The following is a 15086-nucleotide window of genomic DNA, read 5'->3' on the forward strand; positions in this document are numbered from 1 at the left end:
ACAATGCTAAAGAACAAACTTAGGACCTCCTACTTTCTGGGCAATAGCTCCCCCATAGAGCTATATCCTTATTTCTTACAAATCATGCATCTGGTAAGTGATTTGTATCTATAACTCTATCAACAAATTGATAAAAATGCTATAATTTTAAGACGAATAAAAAAATTCAAGATTTATTTGCCCAAAAGAAATATAAAAGTGGTCAATACGCATACAATTAGCCATAAGAGACGTCCAAATTAAAGCCACAATGCAATACCATTTAACATCCATTAGGAAAGCTACAGGTGTAAAAAAAAAGTGTTGTTGAGGCTGTGAACAATTTAGAATCCTCGGATATTCTTGTTACCAATGATGATGCAGGGAATAGAGAGACAGCTGAATCAGTAAAGCACTTGTTGTGGAAGCATGAGGACCTGATTTCAAGCCCCAAGAACCATGGGGATTACACTGCATGGTGCTACGCATGTCTGTGTTGAAAAGGTAGAGACAGGTAGATCCCTGGACCTTGCTAGTTAGCCAATCTAAATCAGTGTGTTTTAGGTTTACTGAGAAATCTTGCCCCCCACAAAGATGGGGAGGCTAGAAAAAAAGCTCAGTGGTTAAGGGCAAGCACTGTTCTTCCATAATTCAGGTCCCAGCACCCATGTAGGGCAGCTCGCAATGGCCTATAACTTCACCTTTGGAGACCTAGGAAATTGGAAATTGGATGCCCTCTTTTGGCCTCTATAGGCAATGCACTCACATGCACATGTACATAATACACACACACACATACACACATACAAACACACACAAGTAACTAAAAATATAGAAAATCTTAAAAATATAGGATGGATGGAGACAGAAGCTATTTCATATGTTTCTTTGCCTTGCACACAACATGCTGTGCACACACAAACTTATACACATTATGCATGGACCATCCCCAACAAAATGATAACAGAAAATGGTGTTTAATTTTGGAAAAACATCTGGTACTCCATCACAGAGTTAAACAGAACTGATAAATGACATAAAAAAATCACTCCTAGTTATATACCCCAAAGAAATGAAAACACTTGTACAGACAAACATTGGGGGATTCAGTTCAGAGGCACAGTGCTTGGCTAGCAAATGTGAATGAATTCCTGAGCTCAATCTCCAGCAATGGGGGAAAACATCCAATATCAACTGACAGAAGGGTGTACTGACAACATTATATTTTATATACAATATTTATATACACAAAAACATGAACAGAAATGTTCATAGCAGTATTGCTGTACTAGGTAACTGTCAAATGTCCACCAATATAGGGAAGAATAAGTAAAGTGCGGCATCTGTATAATTCAACAAGAAGTAAACATTACTAATATATATTACAATATAGGTGTACTTTGAAGATATGTTACAAGAAAGAAGCCAGATACATGCACAGTGTTGGCTATTAGGACATCTGAGGTATCTTTTCATATATGTATTAGGCTTTGGTTGTAAATTTGTAGAAAGGGAAACTACTGTGATTTTTATATCTCACTTTCACTTACATCCTCCAGAACCTATTTCATCAATGCACTGTACTTCACCAAAGGAAGTGAAGCCCTAGAAATAAAGTCCTTACCTATGGTGCAATTGCCTGTAGAAGTCACTTCTGAACAAGGGCACTGGCGGCATTCTTTAGTAGCATCAGGACTCTGATAAAATCCCTCTTTGCATTCTTCACAGTGATCCCCTTTGCTATTTTCCTGGCAGTTCAAACAAGCACCTAAAAGAATCAAATAATTGTTTCAGAGTTAAGGAACTTTCAGAAATCCTGATTGCAACAAGAAGACCATAAAATTACATACAAAAAAAAATAACAGGAGTAGTGTTTGTTTTCTATTCTGTTATAAATAAAAGAAAAAAGAAAGAAAAAGAAAGGAAGGAAGGGAAGAAAGTAAGGAGGGAGGGAGGGATGGAGGGAGAGAGAGAGAGAGAAAGAAAGAAAGAAAGAAAGAAAGAAAGAAAGAAAGAAAGAAAGAGAGAGAGAGAGAGAGAGAGAGAGAGAGAGATTTAGGTTGTGAAGACCAACCTCTTCTGAACTCTGTGGGCACCAGGTAGACATGGATACATGCAGTCCCAACATTCATTGTGTGAAGATGCCCTTAGAGTGCAGAAGAGGGAAATGTAGCTCTTTAATTGGAGTCATAGGTGGTTGTCAGCTGCCCAGAGAAGGTGCTGGGAACCCAATCTGGGGCCTCTCCAAGAAACAAGTGTTTTTAACTGTGGAGTCATCTTTCCAACCCTTCCTGATTTATTTCTGATCTAGACTTGTCTGTGAATTCAATGTGTCCTATGAGAAAAAAAAGCTGGGTGTGTGATTATAGTCACAATATGCCATTTTTGGCTACACACTAAAAACAGACTGACTTTGCACAAATTATAAAACAGATAATATATGTCAATAGAAGAGTAAATAAATTGTGGCACTTTCATAGTTTGGAATTTGTAGTGAAGAATGAATTAGCAATGTATACAAACAGGTGTGTTAAAGACAGCACTGGCTGGAAAGCAAACTCAAGAATGACACATAGATGTTTGGACATGGAGACCAAGGGAGAAGCAAATCTGACAAGAGCTCATATATTAATGTCATTTAAGCTAAATCTGAGACCTGGTGAGATCACTCAGAGGAAAAGGACAAGCAGAGCTGACAAACGTGCTAAGTTCCAAGCCCAAGGCACTAGTGTAGAGCTGACTAAGGGAGATGGAGCACAGCTGACGGAGAAGGAAAAGCAGCCATACAAAGAAAGCCAGGAGGATGTGGCATCCTGAAGCAAAGTGGTTCTTGAGCAGTCAAGGCAGCCAGTGAGTCAGGCTGCTGGAATCTGTTGTGTGGAACACTACCAACACACAATAGGGTCTTGAGTTCTTAAAAATAAGCCTGCTATCTGAAGGAAAAGTTTATAGTTAGAAAATAATTGACCTTCTAATGTTTTATTTTAATTAAGGGGTTTGCCACTGAAACAGTCTAATTATATGGTACTTATCATTTTATAGTCTGATTATTCACATTGTCGTGTAGTTATATGTCATAAAAGCTCTGCAATGAAAACATTCTAGTAGATACCATTTCTCAGCTTCTTATGATGATCACGGTCCTGTAGATGTACAAATGTATTTAATTTTACAACAACCTACTAGGTGGCTTTGACTTAATGTGTTTCTAACCATATATATCTAGGCAACATTATTAGTTGCCTATTGTTATGAATTTGAGTTTCTACCTTTTTTAGGATCATAAATACCATTCTGATGAGCATTTTCATTTTCAACGTGAACCTTTTAATGAATTTAGAATTATTTTCTCAGAAGGTTTCTGAAAATAGAATTTCTGAGTCAAATATTTTAAGACCCTTTCTATATATATTGTCAAAATTGTCCCTGTGCCATTTCCACCAATTTATTTTTATTACAAAAACAGAACTTTGAAACCAAGTTAAAACAGAAATATAGGGAAGAACAGCTGAGCAAACACACAACGTGGCCAGCAGAGGGCAACCGTATCCCAGCACTGTTAAAAACTCACTTGTTAGGAAAGTTGTACATAAACTGGCTGCTCTAAGTCAGGTGGTCACTTCTTTAAATTGGATTCTTAGTTTTTTATATGGTAAACATTTGTTTCTTTTAGAAATCAGAATAATTCAAAGGATTTATTTTTCTTTATCTCCAGAGTACGTGCAAGAGTGTGTGAGAGCTGCCTCAGTGATACAAAAGAAAAGAATCTTATACATGGCTTTCCGGTACCATAAAAGACCCCGTGAGCAACTAATGGACAGGACAATGAAGCATTCTTCTTGTTATCTAATGTTGAGCCTCACTGTTTTTGTTCATGTTTTCCCATTAGTTTGTTCACTTATCCAACAAAGATTCAGTGAGTGCTCACTATGTGCCAATATCTGTGCTAGAGATTGCGGAAAGGATGGCGACGAAGCTGATGATGTTCCTGACCTGAAAGAACTTACTGTGGGCAAGCACATGAGAGTGACGGTTATAAGTAAACATGTAAACATCACTGTGACAAGTGCTCTGAAAAATTACAAGTGCACGTGGTAACGTATAGCAAAGGACTTTCGTTTCGTGAGGAGCATTAGGAAATGCTAATGAAGACAGACCTAAAGGAAGAATATGACTTAATAAGACAAAGGGGTCTGCAGTGTGGATAGAGGTAGCTTAGAAAGGTGATTCTTGGCAGAAGGAAATATCACGAATCATAACTCTGGAATAGAAGAGAGGCTGGGATCACACATATATCAATAAAGAAGAACAGTAGGCAATATCATGCACAGGTATGGGATGGCCAGATGACACAGAAAATATAACGCAGTGTCTTCTGGACAGATTTCTCCATGCACACTTCACTGGAGAATAGAGGATTAGCATACAGTATAAGTTTCTAGCATATTTTCTTCTGGGAATCCATTCAGTTTCAAATATTCTGATACTCTTATCTCATAACCTCTTGTGTTTATCGAATTCTTTAAGTCCTGGATTTTTTCTGTTGGTGTTTAAAAACTTTCTAACGAGTTCCTCTAATCTTACATTTAGGGAATCTGTGACAATTTAAATGAGTTTGCACAAATGTGGTTTTCTCTGTTATAGGGTGGGTATTGCTCAGATTTTTGATCTGTAGGTGGACTTTGTACTCTTTCTTTTTTATTAATCATTTAGAAAATTCCAGGCCATAACTTCCAGAGCCTCCCTTATATTTACATGAACTCAGGCTGTGACCTACTTGTCCCTGTCATTTCTTCTACTACAATTTTATCAAAATGTGTATGTTTAGATGGTCTTTATTGTATTCCTTTGGTTCTAACTTTGTCTTCACTGGGTAAAACCTGCTCTTAAACTAATGTCATGTTATTAACTTAAAAAATCACTAATTTTCAGTTTTAGATTGCTACTTTTAAATGCACGTGTATGTGTGAGCAGGTTTATATGTAGGTAAGTATGTATATGTATATGTATGCAGGTTTATATGTAGGTAAGTATGTATATGTATATGTATGCACGTGTATGTGTGAGCAGGTTTATATGTAGGTAAGTATGTATATGTATATGTATATGTATGCACGTGTATGTGTGAGCAGGTTTATATGTAGGTAAGTATGTATATGTATATGTATATGTATGCACGTGTATGTGTGAGCAGGTTTATATGTAGGTAAGTATGTATATGTATATGTATGCACGTGTATGTGTGAGCAGGTCTATATGTAGGTAAGTATGTATATGTATATGTATGCACGTGTATGTGTGAGCAGGTTTATATGTAGGTAAGTATATGTTTGTGTGCACAGTGGAAGGCAGCAGTCCATTTCAAGATTGCTACTTTTAAATGCACATGTATGTGTGAGCAGGTTTATATGTAGGTAAGTATGTATATGTATATGTATGCACGTGTATGTGTGAGCAGGTCTATATGTAGGTAAGTATGTATATGTATATGTATATGTATGCACGTGTATGTGTGAGCAGGTCTATATGTAGGTAAGTATGTATATGTATATGTATGCACGTGTATGTGTGAGCAGGTTTATATGTAGGTAAGTATGTATATGTATATGTATATGTATGCACGTGTATGTGTGAGCAGGTTTATATGTAGGTAAGTATGTATATGTATATGTATGCACGTGTATGTGTGAGCAGGTCTATATGTAGGTAAGTATGTATATGTATATGTATATGTATGCACGTGTATGTGTGAGCAGGTCTATATGTAGGTAAGTATGTATATGTATATGTATATGTATGCACGTGTATGTGTGAGCAGGTTTATATGTAGGTAAGTATATGTTGTGTGCACAGTGGAAGTCAGCAGTCAATTTCAAGATTGCTACTTTTAAATGCACGTGTACGTGTGAGCAGGTTTATATGTAGGTAAGTATATGTTGTGTGCACAGTGGAAGTCAGCAGTCAATTTCAAGTGTCATCCTCAGGAATGCTGTCCATTTCTTTTGAGATGAGAATCTCTCATTGACCTGTAGTTCATCAATTAGGGTAGACTGGATATCTCAGTTTCCCCAGCACTATGATTACCACTGCATGCCATTGGGGCTGCAGACATGGGTGGCTCAGAGTATTGGCTGCTCTTCCAGAGGACGCACATTCAATTCCGAGTACTCACATGGAAACTGCTCACAAGTGTTTACTACTCTAGTTACAGGGGAATCAGATGCCTTCTTCCAACCTACACATACACTGCACATATGTGGTGCACAGACATACATGCAGACAAAGCACCCATACATATAGAACTACACAACATTTTTACATGAGCTTTGGGGTTAGAACTCAGGTCCTCATGATTGCACAGCAAACACTTCACTGAATTACCTACCTCCCTCATCTTCATGATCTCCACTCCACCCCGTGTGTGTGTGCATGTTCAGTATAGTGCTGTTCTGTAGTAACATTTTATCTCTTTTTACCCATTTTGTCTGATTTTCCCTCTAATTCCACAATATACTAATTTTAGGTATTTTAAAGGTTTAAAGTTAACTCTTATAACACTATTACTCGTAGTACTGACTCCGTTGCTTATCACTGGACACATTTCTCCATTTTTGTTATTTATTTTTTTGTTATTTATTATTGTATTTGTTATTTATTATTGTATATCATACTTGATATATAAAAGAATCAGAAAGGATCCTCTTTTCCTGTATTAGGCAAATATGAGAAAATGATAGTGCCAATTAAATCAGGCATGTAAATGGGTTGTATGTAGACTTCAATTTTTGTATCTGTCTCTACTTCTTCACTATTTCTTAGCATGATCTTTTGGATTAAGAATCTGGCAGACTTTTGTCTCCTCAGCTCTGAAAGACTTTGAGAGATTCAGCAATGGCCATTGGTGCCAATCGAACCCATTCCATGAATCTTTAGAGTTTGATAATAGATTCAGAAAGAGCTGGCTGTATGTTTTAACAGGTTCTCCTCTCTCTAAAAGGATTTTGTCTCCTCAGCATAAAGAATTTTCTGGCCTCGGGGAAACCAGTCTTCTGCTTAGGGTTCTTCTAGTTTCCAACTGTGCTGCAGGCTCCAAATCACAGTCAAAAGCTCTTCTTCAAGTACACATCCTTTCCTTGTGGCTAACCCTTACTCCTCACCCCACACCCAGAACCAGCAAATCTCCCCTGAAAAGAAACATGTAGTTTGACTTAACTGTAGAAAACACGAGCCATAACTTTCATGATTATGCCTAAGTAACCCTATCCCCTTATCTTAAATAGCTCCCCTGCACACTTCAGATAAAAAAACTAAAGTGGAGCATATACTTTTGTTGTATGATAGGGCCTCTCTTGGGTATATTCCCAAGAGTGGTATTGCTGGATCCAAGGGTAGGTTGATCCCGAATTTCCTGAGAAACCGAAACACTGCTTTCCAGAGTGGTTGCACAAGTTTGCAATCCACCAGCAATGGGTGAGTGTACCCCTTTCTCCACAACCTCTCCAGCAAAGGCTATCATTGGTGTTTTTTATTTTAGCCATTCTGACAGGTGTAAGATGGTATCTTAAAGTTATCTTGATTTGCATTTCCCTGATCGCTAAGGAAGTTGAGCATGACCTTAAGTGTCTTTTGGCCATTTGAACTTCTTCTGTTGAGAATTCTCTGTTCAGTTCAGTGCCCCATTTTATAATTGGGTTGATTAGCATTTTACGGTCTAGTTTCTTGATTTCTTTATATATTTTGGAGATCAGACCTTTGTCTGTTGCGGGGTTGGTGAGGATCTTCTCCCAGTCAGTAGGTTGCCTTTTTGTCTTAGTGACAATGTCGTTTGCTTTACAGAAGCTTCTCAGTCCCAGGAGGTCCCATTTATTCAATGATGCCCTTAGTGTCTGTGCTGCTGGGGTTATACCTAGGAAGTGGTCTCCTGTGCCCATGTGCTGTAGAGTACTTCCCACTTTCTCTTCTATCAGGTTCAGTGTGTTCGGACTGATATTGAGGTCTTTAATTCATTTGGACTTGGTTCATAGCAGCATTGTTTGTAATAGCCAGAACCTGGAAACAACCTAGATGCACTTCAACGGAAGAATGGATGAAGAAAGTATGGAATATATACATATTAGAGTATTACTCAGCAGTAAAAAACAACGACTTCTTGAATTTTGCATGCAAATGGATGGAAATAGAAAACACTATCCTGAGTGAGGTAAGCCAGACCCAAAAAGAGGAACATGGGATGTACTCACTCATATTTGGTTTCTAGCCATAAATAAAGGACATTGAGCTTACAATTCATGTTCCTAGAGAAGCTAAATAAGAAGGTGAATCCAAAGACAAACACATAGACATCCTCATGAATATTAACCTTCATCAGGCGATGAAAGGAGACAGAGACAGAGACCCACATTGGAACACCAGACAGAAATCTCAAGGTCCAAATCAGGAGCAGAAGGAGATGAAGCACGAGCAAGGAACTCAGGACCGCAAGGGGTTCACCCACACACTGAGACAATGGGGATGTTCTATCGGGAACTCACCAAGGCCAGCTGGCCTGGGTCTGAAAAAGCATGGGATAAATTTGGACTAGCTGAACATAGCGGACAATGAGGAAGAATGGGAACTCAAGAACAATCGCAGTGGGTTTTTGATCCTACTGCACGTACTGGCTTTGGGGGAGCCTAGGCAGTTTGGATGCTCACCTTACTAGACCTGGATAGAGGTGGGCGGTCCTTGGGCTACCCACAGGTCAGGGAACCCTGATTGCTCTTTGAGCAGATGAGGGAGGGTGACTTGATTGGGGGAGGGGGAGGGAAAAGGGAGGCGGTGGCGGGGAGGAGGCAGAAATCCTTAATAAAAAAAAAAACTAAAGTGGTACGGTAAACGGAACTTCACTATTAGAACCTGTCCAATATCACCAGGAATGTGCCTGGCATCTTTGATGTTAGTGTGAGATAAACTAGCTTCATTCTAGGTTTAATGAGAGTCACCTTTGTCCTCGTAACACTACATAATTTTCACTTGTTGATTCAAGTTGTGAGGACTGGTCAATCTTGCTACCACCTTTGACCATTCTTATGTACAAGCGTGCCCAGTAAATTGTACCCTGCAATCCTGGATCTATCTGACTCTTCCTCAGATCTCATGGAGTTTTAACTTTTTTCACACAAAATTTCCCAAGTGATCATGCTCGCTTGTAAGAATTCTAACACATTTCTTCACTTCCGAGTCTTTACTTCATGTGGTGTTGATCTCCATACTTCTAGAACTCTTCAATCAATGCTATTTGAAAGTCATGAAATATATTTGTTGTTATAAAAGTTTGGCTTGCCATGTGATTTATTATATATTTTTAAAAGAACAAAAAATTATAAAAAAGAGAAAATAAATTATATTTGAAAAGAATATATAAAGACTTCAAGATTGAACTAATAAAGAGTAATTTCATACGAATTAAGGAAACTACGTACCTGTAAGAACATCACAACTATCAGACCGGTTGTTGCACTGGCAGGGCAAGCAGCCTGTCTTATTAAAGCCATAATGTCCGTCTTCGCATCGGTCACACAGGGAGCCAGTGACACCTGCTCTGCACTGGCAATTCCCAGAACTACGAATAAAATAAAACACAATGAACAATGAACTGAAGTTCAGTGATTTTGAAAACTGCATTATTTAAAGCTCCACAGATTAATTGAAGACAGCCAAGAGTTTCTACTAGATTTTACTTTCCAGAGGCATAATAGGGATTTTTAAAGGGCTTTTGTTTGTCTGATTGGTTTTGTTTTCTGGAACCCGAGTGTCACTGTGTAGCCAAGTCTGGCCTGGACCTCTCTACGTAGCTCAGGCTTGCCACAAGTCATAACCTCCTAGCCCCAGATTTCAAAACTAGAGAACTTCAAGGATATAATTCAGTGAATAGCATTAATAATAATACTTCATGACAATTCCATCCTCTATTTAAAATACATGACAAAGGATCCATGGAGTTATCAGTGTAAAACTTCTCTTTAATGACCAGTGGGGGCTTAGAACTTGTGCCATTGCGGTTTCCCATTTCAAGATTATCCCACAGCTCAACAGGCATCTGTTCCAATTTGGAGAAAATAAGCCAGTCTTTACTTAGCTTCTTTCTCACAAATGTGAAGATTAATATCTTGATAAATGAACCAGGCACAGTGGCACATGCCTTTATTCCCAGCATTTGTGAGGCAGAGGCAAATGAGTTTCTGTGACCAACCTGCTATACAAAGCTAGTTTCAGGGCAGTAAGAGCTGTTACACAGAGAAATCCTGTCTCAAAAACCAAAAACATTCAGAAAATTAGGAAACAACCTTCCTCAAGACCCAGTAATACCACTTTTAGGTATATTCGGGTGGGAGGTCCTTCTGTCTATGTTTTCCTTTCATTGGTTAATGAATAAAGAAACTGCCTTGGCTTGTTGATAGGGCAGAACTTAGGTAGGCGGGGAAGACAGAACTGAATGCTGGGAGAAGGAAAGAGTCAGAGAGACACCATGGAGCCACCAGAGTCAGACATGCAGAATCTTTGACAGTAAGCCACTGCTAAGTGGCGATACACAGATTACTAGAAATGGGTTAAATTAAGATGTAAGAGTTAGCCAAATAGATGCCAGTGGTAATTGACCAAGCAGTGATTTAATTAGTACAATTTCTGTGTGATTATTTCAGGGCTAAGCTAGCCAGGCGGCCAAAAGAACAAGCGGGCCCTCCCTCTATAATATCCAAAGGATGCTCAGTCGTGCTACAAGGACATGTGTTCAACTATGTTCATAGCAGAATTGTTTGTCATAGCCAGAACCTGGAAGCAACCCAAATACCCTCGACTGAAGAATAGATAAAGAAAACATGGCACATTTACACAATGGAGTACTACACAGCAGAAAAAAATAACGACAGGTTGAATTTTGCAGTAAAATGGATGGGGCTAGACAACGTCATTGTGAGTGAGGTAACCCAGACCCAGAAAGACAATTTTCACAAGTATTCTGACATTAAGTGGTTTTTAAACATAAAGAAATGAAAACAATCCTACAAATCACAATCCCAGAGAACCTACAACAATGAGGACCTTAAGAGAGACATACATAGATCTAATCTACATGGGAAGTAGAAAGGGACAAGATCTTTTGAGTAAATTGTGAGCATGGGAACCTTGGGAGAGGGTTGAAGTGAAAGGGAGAGGCAGGGAGGGGAGCAGAGAAAAATGTAGAGCTCAATAAAAATCAATAAAACACCCAAACAAATGAACTCTAAACAAACAAATGAATAAAAAAGATCTTGATAAGTGAACCAGTTCACCCTCATTTCTAGACTAGGAATTTGATTTAATTCTCTATTTTGAGCCTACAATGTATTTAAATCATAGTTCTGGTAAGTAAGATGGTGTTCACAATTAAGCTATTACAATTGGAATGAGGACATCTGATGCATTTTACACTAAATTGTTAAAATTTTATCTTTATGTATTTGTGTGTCTGCCTATATGCCAGATGGCAGAAGGTGGTCTTGGATGCCACAGACTATTGTGAGTTGACAGACATAGGTACTAGCAACTGAACTCTAGTCCCTTATAAGAACAGCAAGCACTCTTAAGCACAAAATCATTTCTCCAGCTCTTTCACTAAATCCTATAAAAATTCTAGGTTGATCATCAACCTCTTGAACTAAAAATAAAATACTTAAAATTTTTATTTACTATCTCATTTCTCTATATTTTCTTTTCATAGATGACCATTATAAAACTAATAATCCTCTTCAATCATTAAAACATAAAACGTTGGGGTATTTTATTTTAAACAGTACAATTTTTGTTTTTGTTTTGAGATGGGGTCTCCCAATGTAATCCTGGCTGTCCTGGAATTCACTATGTAGACCAGCAGGCCTCACATACACAGAGGTCCTCCTACCTCTGCCTCCTAAATGCTGGGATTAAAGGTATGTGTTACCACATCCAGTTTAATAACTTCTGTTGAATGAATCAAAACAAAAGTCAGAGGGCAAGAACATTCATTCTTGTGACCCATACAAAGCAGCCTTCCACTACAAACAGGACACCCATTGCTGTGATCCATTTAAGACAGCCTTCCACCATACACAAGAGGATCAGGGTCAAGAGGAAATGGAAGGAACAAAAGGAGGATATGCTTGTGGTTGTCATCTACATAAACATCTAGCAGAGAGGGTCCATACCAGTATACAGGTTTGTGTTTCAGTTTTGAGGACTTAAACCCAAGACATGACATAATTTGCCAGGCAAACACTCAACCCCAGTCCTCAAATGATTATTTCATAGCAACATACCACTCTAGATGGAATTTAGGTTGCTTTTAATGTCTGACTAATACAAATGCTGGGACCAGGTTGAGCATGTGGTACACCAACGACAAGAAGCAGGAAGGCTCCTGGAGAAATAATGACATGGATTTTAGGAAAATCACAGCGAGTTGGTGCAGAAATATACAAAATATTTTGCTGGAGAGTTTGCTTACTGGTTAAGAGCACTTACTGCTCTTGCAGAGGACCCAAGTTCAATTCCCAGCCCCCTCACTGCGGCTCACAACCATCCATAGTTCCAGCCCCAGAAAATCTGAAAATCAGATCCAGGGGGATCTGATGACCAATTCCAGACCTGTCTGGAAAAAAAATCACTGCCTGGTATATTCTATCCAAAGTCACAGAGGCCAACAAAGTGACTGGAACACATGGCACAGAGCACAGCATTTCAGAATGGCTGAATAAGGTATAACTGACAGCATTTAATAAATTCACAGTGATCCCTCTGGATATTTTCAACTCCTTCACACACCACATTCTTACAAACATTCACTTATCTGGGGTTTATCAGCTATTTCTGCAAAATTCTCCTCAAGTAACTCTTGGCACAGTTATTTCTTCTGTAAACTTTTCTGCAATAGTTTTCTTCATTTTTACCTCTATATAATTTTTGCTGCTTTCAAGGTTCTTTTTCCAATGAAACTTTTCCTAGTCATACACAGAGTTCTTGTGGGTTCCATATTTACATTTTAATCCCAAGTACAATCAGTTTTATATTTTTTAAACATGTTAAGCTTTTATTTGCCATTAGATTATAAAAATTCCCCAAACAAAGGCTGATCAAGTAGTTTCCTTTTGTCACGATCTATACAAGTACAGGGACTTGTAACAGAGTGTTTTAATGTATACCTTGTTAAATGGGTATTTCAATCCAAAGGTAAGCAACCTGATAACCTCAGAAATGCAGAAAAGTAAATGCCTGGTTTGTTATAAATATTTAATGAATAACTGATGAATGTTCAATGAATAGACAGACAAAAATTTAGAATTAGGTGCTGAGAAGAGAAAAAAATTAAAAACACTAATTACCAGAGTTCTTGGGGAAAAAAGAACCAAAGTATTCTCTCTTTGTCCCCCTTTTCTTCACTAGGGATAATGTTTTTGTTTGGTTGTTTTATTTTTTTGAAGATAGACATTCAGTGGGTCATCCAGTCCAAGCTGGGCTTCTCCCTCTCTTTCAGCCTGCTGAATGCTGTGACCACAGGCATGCATGCCTTTTATTACATGCTCATCTAGACCTCAAAAGTTTAGACTTTGTCTGAGCAGATTTTGGCAACAGCCATTTTGCATAGGATACAGTCTAACTGTAGGCTACATTTCAAAATAGATTTCTTAGAGATTTAGCTTCTAATAATGATTCCCTAAGGAGTTGTTGATTCAGTTTAGCAGGCCAAGCTAAAACTATTAATACTTACACAGCTCTTATGCATGTCAGTTAGTGCAATTCCCTATCACACCCCTACTTCTATTAGTGCAATAAAAATAGAAGTTCTAAATTTGAAGATTATTGGGACTCTGGACTGAATTTTTCAGAGTATAACTTTTAACCATGATACTGGACTATAGTTTACAAATGTAAAGGTTTTATTTATTTAACTAAGATACGCTTCTCAGTTTACTATGCTCCTAGTCCAAAGAGTAAGTTTAACTTTCATCCCTAAGAAAATATTTTAAACAGAGTTGAACCTTGCTTCTGTGATGGTTAGTGTTGATGGCCAGTTTCATAGGATCGGGAATGATCCAGAAGGCAAGACCTGAGGAACACCTATGAGGGATTATGTTGACTAGGCTATTTGAGGTGGGCAGACCCATCCTAAAAGTGGCTTGGGTTCTGGAATGCATAAAAAGGAGAAAGGCTGCTCAGCATGAGCATTCATTATTATTCATTATTCTCTGCTTCCTGACTGGGGATGCATTATGACCGGCAGTCCCAAGCTTCTGGTATCAGAACTTTGCCACCATTACTGACTGTATGGTGAAGCTGAAGGCTGAAATAAGTCCTTTCTGCCATAAGTTGCTTTTGCCCAAGTATTTTTTATCACAACAGGAAGAATAACTAAGACACTTTCCTCTTCTTGTCATGGCTATCTGGAGAATTGTCAAAAGGAGCAGAAAAGTAGGAACAAAACCCCTCATTTTTGCACGGAAAGTTAGTGCAGCTTTACTCAAATAAATGTAATCTAGAAAAGAAAGAAAGAAGGAAAGAAGGCCGGTCTTGTGTTAATATTATAAACTTACCACTTTGTAGTGATATTTTGTTTGTAATCTAACAAATAAAGCTTGCCTGAAGATCAGAGTGCAGAGTTAACTCACTAAGTTAGTAATAGAAGTCAGACAGGGGTGGCCACAACTTTAATCCTAGCACTTGGGAGACAGAGACAGACAGATCTCTGTGAGTTAAAGATACTCTGGGCTACATGAGATTGAATCCGTCTAAAAGAGAAACACAGCTCACACAAAGGGGATCCAGCAGTTAGGATCACATGCCTTTAATCCCAGCACTAGGAAGATGGAGACCAGAGGGACATAGCTGGGCAGAAAGAGGAAAATAAGGAGGGAAGAGACAGGAGCTCAGATGCAGTCTGAGGTTTTGTAGAGAGAGTATGAACGACTGATGATTCCAAGGGACATGATCGCCTCTTTGGTCTGAGCATAAGAACTCCCTAGTAGTAGAGGTAAAAGAACTCCCTAGCTCTTTTACTTTTCTGATCTTTCAGCTTTTGCCCTGATGGTAGACTCCAGGTTTTTGTTATTAAGGAC

At 38.4% G+C, this 15086-nt stretch overlaps 1 protein-coding gene across 1 annotated transcript in view; it reads right to left on the bottom strand.

The window, feature by feature from the left end:
* The window catches only part of Megf9 (multiple EGF like domains 9), a 112766-nt gene that overhangs the window by 16658 nt on the left and 81022 nt on the right, over positions 1-15086 (bottom strand). The window contains exons 3-4 of the mRNA XM_075944814.1: positions 9441-9580; positions 1604-1747 (exon numbers count right to left, since the gene is read on the bottom strand). Of these exons, the coding sequence (XP_075800929.1) occupies positions 1604-1747; positions 9441-9580 (284 nt within the window). The remainder of the gene's footprint in view (positions 1-1603; positions 1748-9440; positions 9581-15086) is intronic.

This window comes from Microtus pennsylvanicus, chromosome 13 (genome assembly GCF_037038515.1).
Source record: "Microtus pennsylvanicus isolate mMicPen1 chromosome 13, mMicPen1.hap1, whole genome shotgun sequence".
NCBI classification, from domain to species: domain Eukaryota; kingdom Metazoa; phylum Chordata; class Mammalia; order Rodentia; family Cricetidae; genus Microtus; species Microtus pennsylvanicus.